Source organism: Oncorhynchus keta, chromosome 28 (assembly GCF_023373465.1).
Source record: "Oncorhynchus keta strain PuntledgeMale-10-30-2019 chromosome 28, Oket_V2, whole genome shotgun sequence".
In the NCBI taxonomy this organism is placed as follows: Eukaryota; Metazoa; Chordata; class Actinopteri; order Salmoniformes; family Salmonidae; genus Oncorhynchus; species Oncorhynchus keta.
The window spans coordinates 36,461,395-36,474,397 of NC_068448.1; the positions used below are offsets into that span (position 1 = coordinate 36,461,395).

The 13,003-nt window shown below is 39.5% G+C and overlaps 1 protein-coding gene across 4 annotated transcripts in view; it reads left to right on the plus strand.

The window, feature by feature from the left end:
* The window catches only part of mtor (mechanistic target of rapamycin kinase), a 127,595-nt gene that overhangs the window by 68,828 nt on the left and 45,764 nt on the right, over window positions 1–13,003 (plus strand). For all 4 annotated transcript variants that reach the window (XM_035740983.2, XM_035740985.2, XM_035740984.2 and 1 more), the window contains 3 exons: window positions 2,070–2,145; window positions 7,549–7,688; window positions 11,639–11,739. In XM_035740983.2, coding sequence (XP_035596876.1) covers window positions 2,070–2,145; window positions 7,549–7,688; window positions 11,639–11,739 — 317 coding nt within the window. The remainder of the gene's footprint in view (window positions 1–2,069; window positions 2,146–7,548; window positions 7,689–11,638; window positions 11,740–13,003) is intronic.

The following is a 13,003-nucleotide window of genomic DNA, read 5'->3' on the forward strand; positions in this document are numbered from 1 at the left end:
AATGAAATTGTTAGGTATGTGAAGTATCATCAAGCCCGTTTGCAAGACCACCAATACATCGCACGAAGGCTCGATTCTTCAAGTTACTCCTATTTCAATGAAGTTCAATTAAATGAAGTTCGTTGTTACAATGTGGCAGTGTCGTTTCTCTGTCAACTTTTCAGAAAGCTCCATCAGAGTTTTTCTCCCAACACTTTTAGCTAACTAGGCCAGCTAGCCTATCTTTAGCTTGGCTAGTTTACTTATTTTGTAGCAGCGGAGGAAATTGACAAGAAAGCGTGGAGAGTGTTGCACATGCAAATAACATGTATACGAGAATCTACATATGTGAACCAATCAAAAAAGTTCACTCATTCTGTGTTCTCCAATCTTATAAAACTTTTTTGAAAAAGTCTCACTGTAAGGTCTCCACCCTCTCTGCCCCGAGTGGGTGAAAATGCGCTTTGTTGGTGGAATTTCACTTCCTTATGTTATAAAATGCAGTAAAGCTTTAATTAATAGCCTGGGATTTTATTTGCTTAAATCACTGAACACAACAGGCTCTTGTTAGAGACAGTCTTTTTTTTAAACCAGGCATCTATTTTCCTTAATGCCAACAGCTGCATTGTTTTTTGTTCATTGTTTAATTCCAGCAGTCACTTCCAGCATTTTAATACATGTTTTAATTTCCTGCAGTAATGTGTTATAATTTACGTGTCACATTTCTTTTGTCTTAGTATGCTCAAAAAAATGATATGTTCCAGAATAGTTATTGTCCTCTTTGACTGTGCATTTTATTAGCAGTTCTTTCTTTTCGCCACTCGCTGGCAATCTGCTGATTTCTAGGGCTCTGTACTCGTGAAGTTGTTTACTGTTTTTGTGCTTGCCTGTTAGCTAGCAGTTCTCAGCTATTAGCAGCCAATGGCTATCAGTATCTTACTGGTGATAAAAAAGGATTATTGCCATAATTGTTTTGTCATTACTGCATTATTTAATGTAACAATTAAAATATTAAACCTCATAAGCAATTCATGGTAACCTCGTTAACAATGAATTTAGACCTAATGTTTATTTGAAGGAGGCGTTTATTTGCTGAAATATGTGCCGTTGCACACATTAAAAGGGACAGGTGGCTATTTGAGACATCAATTTGTAGTTTTACGTCAATTTGTAGTTTTACGGTACATTTTACCAAGACAAATATAATGAATTCTGTTCTGAATCAGTGGGGTCTTTCTCTAACATATCGTTAACATTATATCCAAACAGTTGGATTTTGGAACCTAATACATCTGATAATGAGCACCTAGCTCAGTTGACATAGGTTGTTCGTAACAACTTTTGAGGATTTTACATTTTGTGGACATTGTCTTCAAAGTTGATTCCGCAGGTCACAAAATGCTAAATGAGCATGACACGAGCTGAATTAAATGTAAAAGGATTAATAGAAAGTTTTGTATACGCTCAGTGCTCAGTTTACATTTTACAGAGAGATGCTTGTTTTTGAGAAATCTTCAAAAAAAGAACAGGAATTTCGAATTAATATGTAAAGCGCTTACTGAAATATGCGTGTCATGTCTCAAAATTGATATCCATCTTACCTCTATATTGTTTTATGTCCTGCGGATTCGAGAAGAAAGAGTAATATATATACACAATTAACGTATTATTTTCCCCATTGGTCAAAAGATGTGTTTTTGATTGTGCACCCTGCTCTGTGTCGTTGTCCACGCAGGGTGCTGGAGTAGTGAAATCATTTTGACCCCTATGTTTTTTAGATTTTGTTCAACAAGTTGTTAAACAAAATCTCTTTCTCTGAGCAATTTTGTTAGTATAAAATAATATCATTTCACCTTTTTATTTTGCGTACAATATAGCTCAGTATTGGAAGGATTTCTTTCATAGTCGTTTTTGCTCGTCTTTATCAAGGGTGTCCATAAATATTGGACCCCACTGTACTGTGTGTGAGACCTCAGCTGCTTTCTCACCCAGAGCATGCTGTACGTGACATGGGAGAGTGCCTGAGTCGGTTGCCAGATTGGGTATGAATATTGAGGTAAAGCTGTCTCTGCTTCTGTGTCTTGTTCCAGCATCAATAACAAACTGCAGCAACCAGAGGCAGCATCCGGGGTCCTGGAGTACGCCATGAAGCACTTTGGCGAACTGGTAAGTGACTCTTGTCTACAGTCATCTATCTCTACAGTACATGCACTTTAAATTGACACTAGTGTCTCCTTTCCTCACCTCCTCCCTCAAACTGCATCCTTAACAAGAGGATGAGCAGCTTTCAAACAGGTGCTCTACAACATCCTGTGCTCACTTTCCAACACGTGAAGAGGACATCTACTTCCATGGTCAATAGCTTTGTATGCAGGAGTAGACATATTGGGCTTTTTCTCCTCCAGTTAATAGTTTAAAAATATATATCTTTAAAATAAATCACATACCTGATACTATTATTTCTACAATTTCTCCTGAGTCTGCTAAGATGGATTGGTGGAGGTTTTGTTCCAAATTGTAAAATGTATTTATGCACCATACCAAAGTCCCTAACTGTAATATTGACTTAACAGTGAAGTTTTAAGACACTTTTATGACTTTAAACACACTATTTGGTCATGTCCCTGTGGGATCGCTTCACATGCCAAGTGGAAAGCCGGCAACGTGTCAATTTTTCACATTTGTGGCGTCTGTATTTCTATTAATATTCTCAAGTGGTTTTTATAAACCAAACACTATTCTTTTATGTAACTTTTTTATTTTGTATTTTTTTTTGTCTTGTCCAAGGTTAATTTATCTTCATTGCAGGTGATTTTCAGAGGCTCCTCTGTGATGTTAACTGTGATGCGTAGTACTCCCTGCTGTTATTCCTCAAACCGTTTCATGTTCTCCAAAGGGACCAGCTCCAGATATGAAATAACATTTTCTAAATAGAGTACATGCCTTGGGAGCCCTCGCCTTGCTTTTTCCACACACCGGGGTTCGTACGGTCATGAAAATCCTGGAAAAGTCATGGCATTTTAAAATGGGGTTTTCCAGGCCTGGAAAAGCTTTGGAAAAGGATAAAATCAAAAAAAGTAATGGAAATTTAATTTAATGTATGTTAATTACATTTATTTAGGCACAGCTTTTAAATATTTTCTCAATCAAATAAAAATCAACACATCAGAATGACACTTTAGCTCATCTCGGTTTGCACACACACATCACCTGCATGTGTGCAAGACAAGTGGGCTGTGAATCAAGGTTAGACATTGCAGCAGCAGCTAAGCCTATAAAATATGATAGAGAACAGACTAATAACTAGGTAGCCAATTTAAACACATATTGTACCTTCTAGTTAGGTGTTTATCTATTATTAGCATGTATTTGTTTTCATCATGTCGTCCCCAAAAACTTTCCACCAACACTCGTGAATGAGGCCATACATTCGCGAATGTCATACAAAAGTTGATTCATTTAAACAATTATTTTTGACTAAATGAACGATTCACCTCAGCATTGTATTACTTGAGATTTGGTTCAATCGCGGTGATTCTGATTATGTGAATCAAAATAATTTTTGAATCGCGAACAGTAATTTTAGGAAACCATATTAGATAGCCTTTCTTTTGGATAATGTGGCTTCAAAACGTTTTGTAGATACTTCCAATGTATGGGACATTGCAACTCAATAGATACTAGTCAACCTTCAAAGTAAACACTTCTAAGGTAGCTAAGATAAATATGACTAAACTAGAAAATACAAATTTCCTGAAGAAAATTTGTGGGCTTGCTCCAGCTGAATAAAATGTTTTTTAGCCTTCCATAGCCATTTGATCTTTGATATATTGAATGAACGAATTATTTCAAAATGCATCAAAACATTTTTGGTTATAATGTTGCACTGTTATACATCAAAGGTTGACAACCATCCTCCAGGGGAGCTAATGGGTGTGCAGGCTTATATTCCAGTCCCACTTTAACAAAACACATTTTAGAAGTTAGCTGCTCAACCGGACCTTGATAAACTGGCTGTGATGTGTATGAGCAGGGCTTGATCAAAAGCCTGCACACCCAACTGAGGGTTGACCATGTGTTTTATACAGTTGCCTAACGGGTATAGCTACTTTGTGGGGGGGTTAAGGGCCTTGCACTATGACAGTAGATTGTACATGGGTTCAGAGAGCAGCCTCCCAGTGTCGATACCACGTTACTTACTTTTTGTTATACGTATGTAGAGACGCCGCCAATTGTTGGTCATGGAAATTTGATTCAAACTCATGGAAAAGTAACACACACACACAGAGAGAAAGGGCTTCTTTGTTAGACTTCTTGATTGTTTCCCCCTGTGTAGCGTAATTGCACCACGCTGTATAATTCTGCCATTTTACATATCCCCCTCATTTGATCAGCCCATTGATATGTGTGTGAGCGCGACCAGTGAATTAAGACACATTTGTTAAGCTCTCCCCTGTTTAAAACTAAAACAGAACAAAATACGTTTGTGGCACTGAACTTTGTCTACAAGTTTTACACAACCAGGCCGACAGATCCTGTTACAGTACGTGCCGTTGCATTTTATTTCGGGCCTACTTTTAGCCCAGAGTCCGGTTCTATGGCCGACTGTTTCACAGGTGGTTGCCTGACGAAAGTGCCCTACCGCCTGTCTTTTTCGAGCTGTAGTTATGTTCTCCATAAAACATTTTCTGAAGTAAAAGTTTACAATAAAAGCACCTCGGAGAGCGTTTCCAGGAAACCTTGTTCATGAGGTAAACAGTGAGTAGCGTGTGAGGCATCATACTGCGCCCGGTGGCACCTTCTTTGTTTGGAATCCCAGTCAGGCTTATCACCAGGTCGCCAGAGGTCGAGACAGCTCTGCGCATCACTTCCTCCCGAGGTCACAGACATATACAGTAAGTCAACAGAAAGAGGTCATTTGACAACTCAGATGCCTATGTTGGGAATCTCCACTCATGCATTCAGTGTCGTAAAGAGGGTGGCTTGATGACCACTTGTTTTCTATGTATTTTTTTATCTCATCATAAAAGTATTTCTGAAAAAATGCATACATTAGTATACTTTGGAAAGTATATTACATACAGTCAGGTCCACAATTATTGGCACCCTTGATAAAAATGAGCAAAAAATACTGTTTTTAATAAATAATACAAATACGGATCTACATTTTATGCTAAATCTTTCCAAATCCTCTATCCTTTGTCTGTGCTTATTGACTACCTTCTTCAAATCAAACTACAGGGGTTCAAGTCCGAAGACTGATACGGCCATTGCAAAATCTAGATTTCTGTGCTCAATTAACACTAGAAATGCGGAGAGGGACATGTGGACGGACGCAAAACAAATATACATTTTCAATTACTCTTGTTATTTTTAAAGTAATTTCCCTCCCCCTCAACTTTTCCTGAATAAGTCTATATAACACACTGTCGTTGTTACAATCTTAATATCACAAACAGAATGTGTTATAAGCAGTTTTATAAACAGTTATTTTCCCTACCCCTCATTCACTGCCAGTCATTCACTGGCAGTCAGCCTGCGCAGCTGATGATGGCCCATGAAAACTACATCTAAAACTATATCAATACTAATTTCACGCATATAATAATAGTTGGCCTTTAAGACAAGATTAGTGATTCCATGCACTTTCCACATGCACTCGCAACACTCAAAGCACAGTCATATATTTAAACTCATTATATGCCATTCTGTTCTTTTGAAATGCATTTATTTAGTCTCATAATGTTCCTTAAGACCTGCCCTTAACAAATTAATCATTCATTAACTTTGTGATTGTTTATTTAATGGATTTTAACACTTTAACTGTGTTGTTTTGGTGGTTTATAATTTGTACTTATAGCCTACAATTACACAAACTAATGAAAATGCTATTGTGTTCTTTGAAATACATTTTCTTTCGTATTCTAATGTTACTTAAGAAAGAAATAAATACAGCCAAATTATTATTTTAGCAAGAGCATATATGAAATGTATTTATGAGAATGTTAAAATGTCCAAAAGACTCGTCATTGGCTCGAAGAGGGGTCCTTCGAGGCCAGGCTTTTCTAGTGTTAACCATTTCTTTGTGTTTTTTGATGTGTAGGGTTGTGTGATTGTCGACACAGTTAGGCCACTATATCATTTTACAGTATGTGCCGTTGCTTTTTATTAAGAGGCTACTTTTAGCCCCAAGTCCGGTTCTTAGGCCTCCGACTATTTCACACTTGGTTGCCTGCCTAAAGTTCCCTACCGTCTGTCTTTTTTGAGCTGTAATTATGTTCTCCATAAAACATTTTCAGAAGTAAAAGCACCTTGGAGAGCGCTTCCAGGAAACCTTGTTTATAAGGTAAACAGTGAGTAGCGTTTATGGGGTGAGTGAAGCAGAAGATTGCGCCCGGTGGCACCTTCTTTGTTTGGCATCCCAGTCAGGCTTATCACCAGGTCGCCAGAGGTCGAGACATGCCTATGGTGGGAATCTCCACTCGTGCGTTCAGTGTCATAAAGAGGGTGGCTTGATGACCACTTGTTTTCAATATATTTTTTATCTCATAATTTGGGCAGTAGCGTTTAGTAGAAATAAAAGTAATTCTGAAAAAATCCATACAGTAGTATACTTTGGAAAGTATAGGATAAGTATAGTATATATAGTCATGTCCATTAATAAAGATGAGCAAAACGTTATTCAAAAACGATATAAAAAAATATAAAAAAAATATTGTATTTTATACTAAAAAATAGATTTAGTTAAAGAAGTTTTTTTTTTAAATCTCAGAAAGATAAGGGTCAAAATGATTGGCACCCCTGTTTTCAATACAATCAACATTGGCCATCTGTCTCTGGACTTCATCCCCATTGAAACCTATGGTTTGAATTAAAGGGGTAGTCCATAAGAGCAGATTAAGGATATCAAGGATCTGGAATGAGTCTGTATGGAGGAATGGGAAATTCCTATATTCCTGTATGGAGGAATTGGGAGTTCCTCCCAATGGGTTCTCCAATATCAGAAAACATATACAAAAAGGCTCAGTCACGTTATCCTCGCAATGTCAGCTATTTAAAAACGTGCTACTAATTGAACAATCACTTTCTCTGAGCAATTGTATTAGTATAAAATAATATAAATTCCCCCTTTTTTTTGTTGCATACCATATATCTCAATATTTGTATAATTTATTTGTTTTTTTTTAGCCTCGTCTTTATCAAGGGTGCCAATAATTTTGGACCTGACTGTCCAGTGTAGGTCTTGCTTTAGCCCTGAGCAGATCGAAATCAGATGCAGTTTTTGTATCTTACCGCAAACGGAACCAAAACAATCATCACATCCTCATGTATGCATTCAGATGGCCATACACTGCAAGCAAGAATCATCTTATAGTATAGTTAGTATAGCGGATAGATAATTATCAAAAGTCATTCGCACCACCCTGTTGTGTTGTTTAACAGGAAATCCAGTCTATAGAAAAGTGTGTGGTCATACGTACATCCTTGTGGTCATACGATGGAAACGTTGTCAATAAAGCTGTGAATTGGGAGCTTTAACAGTGTTCGTGCCTTCTTGTTCCTGAACAGGAAATCCAGGCCACCTGGTACGAGAAGCTCCACGAGTGGGAGGATGCACTGGTGGCGTACGACAAGAAGATCGACATCAACAAGGATGACCCTGAGCTGATCCTGGGGCGCATGCGCTGCTTGGAGGCCCTGGGCGAATGGTGAGTCACAACACTTTGGAGTCTGTGTTCGGTCTCTCCTCACTGTCAATCAAAGGGGAGTTTTTTGGAGGCAACTCCTTTTGTCCAGGCCTTAGTGTCTTTCTATCCACTGTTAGGTGTTGTGTTAAATACTATAGGGGGAAAGTCTGGTCTACTCTGGAACTTTAATGCTCTGTCATGATAAAATGTAATCTCAGGTGACATTACAGCTGTCATATCGTGTTACGATTGTGAAGACAACCTTTTTGGAGCGAGTGTTGCTCACCGTCTTGCTCACCTTTTTCAAAAAGTTGCCTTCATTGAAGTAATAAATAGCCGTTTGAGATGTGTACTCCTTGTGAGTGTAATGGAGAAGGACAGGGTCTGTGACAGAGAAGATTGGCCGGGAGCAGACCCGTCCCCGACTCTTTGTACTTGCTCACGACCGCTCCTGCAGTATGTACTAATGGAATCTGACATTGGGCTTCTTTGATGACTGGGCGTGAAGCGACGGGGGAAAAAGTCAATAGTTTCCTCTAACGAGAGCCTGGTAGTATTACAGGAAAGTGTGCGAGGACAGTCAGTCCAGGCCAGTTCGTGACTGGGCCTGTTGGTTCGGTACACTGAAACCCTCAACCACAGCTCCAGGCAGCCAGCTCCAAGATTGAACACAAGAACGTTCTCTCTTTCTTTCTGTCTGTCTCATGCTCTCTCTCTCTCTCCCTCTCTTTGTTTCTTGTGCTCTCTCACTCGCTCTCCCCTCCTCCATCCTTCCTTCCCTCCCTCCCTCTCCACAGGTGATTCAACTTCATTTCTGTATAAATGCCTTCAAGGGGCAAAGCCGCTGGGAAGGAAATCGCACAATGTTAGAACAGTTTGAAAGAATGTGGACCGTCCCGGAGTTTGTGAAGCTAACCAGACAACGATTAGCTTGTGTAACCGTCTGTGCTGTGCCATCATTGTATACCCCTGATGATATTCTCTTTGTACAAGAACATGATTCAAGTGAGAGAAATGGGAAAACGGACAGAATTACATAACAGTTGACTGTCATTACTTCACATTACTTCAGGGTAGCAGTCTGGGGGGAATACATTGTTTCCAGCTAAGTAAAAGAAGCGTATCTACAGTGAGTACACATCTGTGACAGTGCAGCCCTTTGTTCTACAATCCCATGAGCGATGAGTCGGTCCATATGGTTGTATTTAACTTGTCTAATCCAACTTTATTTGTCACATCCACCGAATACAACGAGTGTAGACCTTACCGTGAAATGCTTACTTACAAGCCCTTAACCATGAGTGCAGTTCAAGAAGAGTCAAGAAAATATTTGTCATATAAACTAAAGTAAAAAATAATTAAAAGTAACACAGTACAATAACATATACAAGGGGTACCGGTACCGAGTCAGTGTGCAGGGGTACAGGTTAGTTGAGGTAATTTGTATGTGTAGGTATGGGCGAAGTGACTATGCATAGATAATAAACAGCGAGTTGCAGCAGAGTACAAAACAAATGGAGGGGGGTCAATGTAAATAGTCTGGTTGCCATTTGATTAATTGTACAGCAGTCTTATTATGGCTTGGGGGTAGAAGCTGTTAAAGAGCCCTTTGGTCCTAGACTTGGCATTCCGGTACTGCTTGCCGTGCGGTAGCAGAGAAAACAGTCTATGACTTGGGTGACTGAAGTCTGATGATTTTATGGGTTTTCTTCTGACACCGCCTATTATATAGGTCCTGGATGGCAGGAAGGTTGGCCCCAGTGATGTACTGGGCCGTATGTGCTTCCCTCTGTATCACCTTAAGGTCAGATGCCGAGCAGTTGCTATACCAGGCGGTGATGCAACCAGTCAGGATGCTCTCGATGGTGCGGCTGTAGAACATTTTGAGGATCTGTGAGCATTAAAGGCATTCAGCTTGTCTGGTTGGCTTGCGTCACTGGGCAGCTCGCATCTGGGTTTCCCTTTGTAGTCCGTAATAGTTTTCAAGCCCTGCCACATCCGATGAGCGTCAGAGCCGGTGTAGTAGGATTCAATCTTAATCCTGTATTGATGCTTTGCTTGTTTGATTGATCTTCTGAGGGCATAGCTGGATTTCTTATAAGCGTCTGGATTAGTGTCCCGCTCCCTGAAACCGGCAGCTTTTAGCTCCATCGCTTCTGGTTGGGATATGTACGTACGGTCACTGTGGGGACGACGTCGTCGATGCACTTATTGATGAAGCCGATGACTGAGTTGGTATACTCCTCAATGCCATTGGATGAATCCTGGAACGTATTCCAGTCTGTGCTAGCAAAACAGCCCTGTAGAGTAGCGTCCGCGTCATCAGCTCATTCAAAGTAAATAAGTTACCCAAAAGGGCTCCAACCTACTTTTAAGATGATCACAATTGCCTATTCAATGCAAAGCATAGCCTGACTGTCTGTCTCAATACAGTGTTTAGTGTTTATTCCATTTTTTTTTTTTAAAGGTAAACCCTGACGAAGGCAATGTTGGTGTATTATCCATCCTCGGGAGTAGAGTGTGCAACGTTCTTTATTTTTCATAAGTTTACTATACCGTTAGTCAGCACCTCTGCAGCTTTTTTGGGTGGGCATCAATTCATGCTTTTTGCTAGTTTTATTCTATTTCCATGTTCCTTTACTGTTTGGCAAGGTTACCACAGACTAAATGAATGATCAGGCATTTGTGCCCATACTCCGCTCTATACCAAAACAAAGTACCAAGTAATAATGTCTGTCTTCAATTTCCCTCTATTTATGTTTAGATTAATTTCAGGTGGAATCTACCTCCATTGAGTTGAGTGACTGGCTGCTGAGTCATCCGATAGCCGTAGCACTTTCCGTTATGCCCTTGACAACGGCGCTTTATGCCAAGTGAGACACGCAGGGCTGTAGCACACTGGGGCTTTGTGGTGTTCTAACCCCCCTATTATTATGCATTATGCTGGGAAACACTTCATATCTACCAGACACAAACCTGTCTGACTCACCCCATCTAATCTGTTGCCACACTCATCCAATGTTCTTCCCCCTGCAAACGTGCGCCTGCGCTGAGGGTTCCACCCATATGGAGCAGGGTGAAGACACGCGGTACTGGTTGTACGTTTTGTCCCGGTTGAGTTCCAATCGAAGAGAACATTTAGTATTAGTTTGTTGACAGTGATATCTGATATGATCTGGACCGTGGTCACAGGCTGGCTGGATCATGTTTACCAGGGAATAAAAAAAGGTAGACTCAGCCAAGTTCTCAGTGAAGCTGAGCATCCATTATTCAGCTCTGTCCCCTTCTCTTTTCATCCCGTGCCAGTTCCGCGGGCTTTTTCTGGTCAATGAACAAATCAAATGGGGTTTGGTGGTGGAAAATGGAAACATTCTAGTGTAAAGATTACATTTCATTTGACACTTAGCCAAGTCTTGTCTTTCAGTGTTTCCCCTATATTAATTTAGTAGCGACGGGCCGCCGCTGCTAAATCGTTGCCGCCACTTCCAAAAATATGTAAAAATAAAATAACCCAAAATTGGTGTAAAATGAATCCACTAAAACCAGATATAAAGTATACAGAAAAGATAATGGAGCTATATCTTTTTTAATAAGATCATCTTTGAGAACGAACAATCACCATATCTAGAATCTAAAATTCCAAAATTGTTATGGCATTGATTATGTTATACATTATGTTATACATTATATAATACATGGCCTAACTTTTCCTGGAATTGCAGGAAATTTGCTTTAAAACGTCACATTTTCTCTCAGCACCATGACAAAATGTGTACAATTGCAGGAAATTAGCAACATTTTGTGTCTGTCGCCAAGAGGATGGCCTCTAAAATGTTTTGTCACTTAACTTTGCCTAAAGCGTGTTTGCGTGTGTGCGTATCAGGGTTCAGTCGCCAAAAATATAGTGGGTCCACAAACAAAAGTATGTAGCAAAGAATTCACTATTTTTAAAAATGATTTTCATTGCACAGGGGCCAGTTGCACCAGCAGTGCTGTGAGGAGTGGACTCTGGTCACTGAGGATACGCAGGCCAAGATGGCACGGATGGCAGCCGCTGCAGCCTGGGGTCTAGGTAAGAGCTCTCACTCAACCCTGCATCAGCCTTGTTACAAAATGCTTCAAATTACTATAGCAATCATATTGCTTTATGACTACATTAATAATTAAATTCAATAACTATTACAAACCTATTATAAAATGGTTTGACCAAAGCAGACCCTTTTTATAGATAACGGTGTATGAAGGTACCATGTACAGATTGTATTTTCCTGTATTTGATATACTGAAGTCACAATAATGTAATTGATGAAATTCAATACAGCTAGCAAATCAATCAATAGTTGTATTGTCCCAATTGTGTAGTGAAGTCAGGGTTACAACAATAAAAACAACGTTAAAAACAGTGACAACCACACAGCAGATATAAGATGCAGTAAATGGTGAGACCGGTTAGAGTATTGAAATACTAAAGAGCAGTTATTGTGCAAATGACCAGCAACAAATTGACATAATTTAATATGCAGATGCCTATACATTCAAAAAGCAATTGGTACATAAGAACAGTGGACACATTTCAGAATGCAATGTTGTTTGCCAAACCTCTGCCACAGAGCTCTTCTGGGAGCGCTATACAGGAAGCGGGCTTCCATTTTCTTTGACTGGCTGGAACTGAAGCCAAGCCGTAATGATAACAGCGACAGCTCGACCATCCAGATGGGAATGCATCCACACATAAGTAACCATATCATAATGTTCTATGGTGGATAAAAATACCTCAGCTTACACCAGTCTATTTTCTGATCAAGACCACGCATACTGTTTATGGAGCCCAGGAAGCATATGGCTTCATTACATTAGAACCTGATCCGTATCCCAACACAGTACTCAGCCACTGGCCCCCATGCACCCCATAAATGCCCAAACACTGACTGCACTCTGAAGAAACATAAGTATTCATTTCCTGGTTGCTAAAATTCTAATAGTTTGCCATAATTTCAATTTGTGACAAAACAAGCAAGTTTAGTGGAGAGAATCATTTTACCATATATACCGCTGTGAAATATCTTTTCCATAACAAATAAATAGTGTTTTCAGCTGTTTGAATAATGTTATCAGCTGTGGTGTACAAAACCCAAAAGTAAAAGACGTAAAAATTAAACTTAAGTATGGGAAGCATAGAAATAGTGCACATAGAACAGATCTGCCGCTTCTTAGACTTACTTTCAATTAGAATTACATATCTATAACTAAAATGTTTGTGAATTTGGTCGGGGTCGCCCAAAAAGTTACATATTACAGCCTTAAATAATAATAATAATGATTTATGTTTTTTCTTG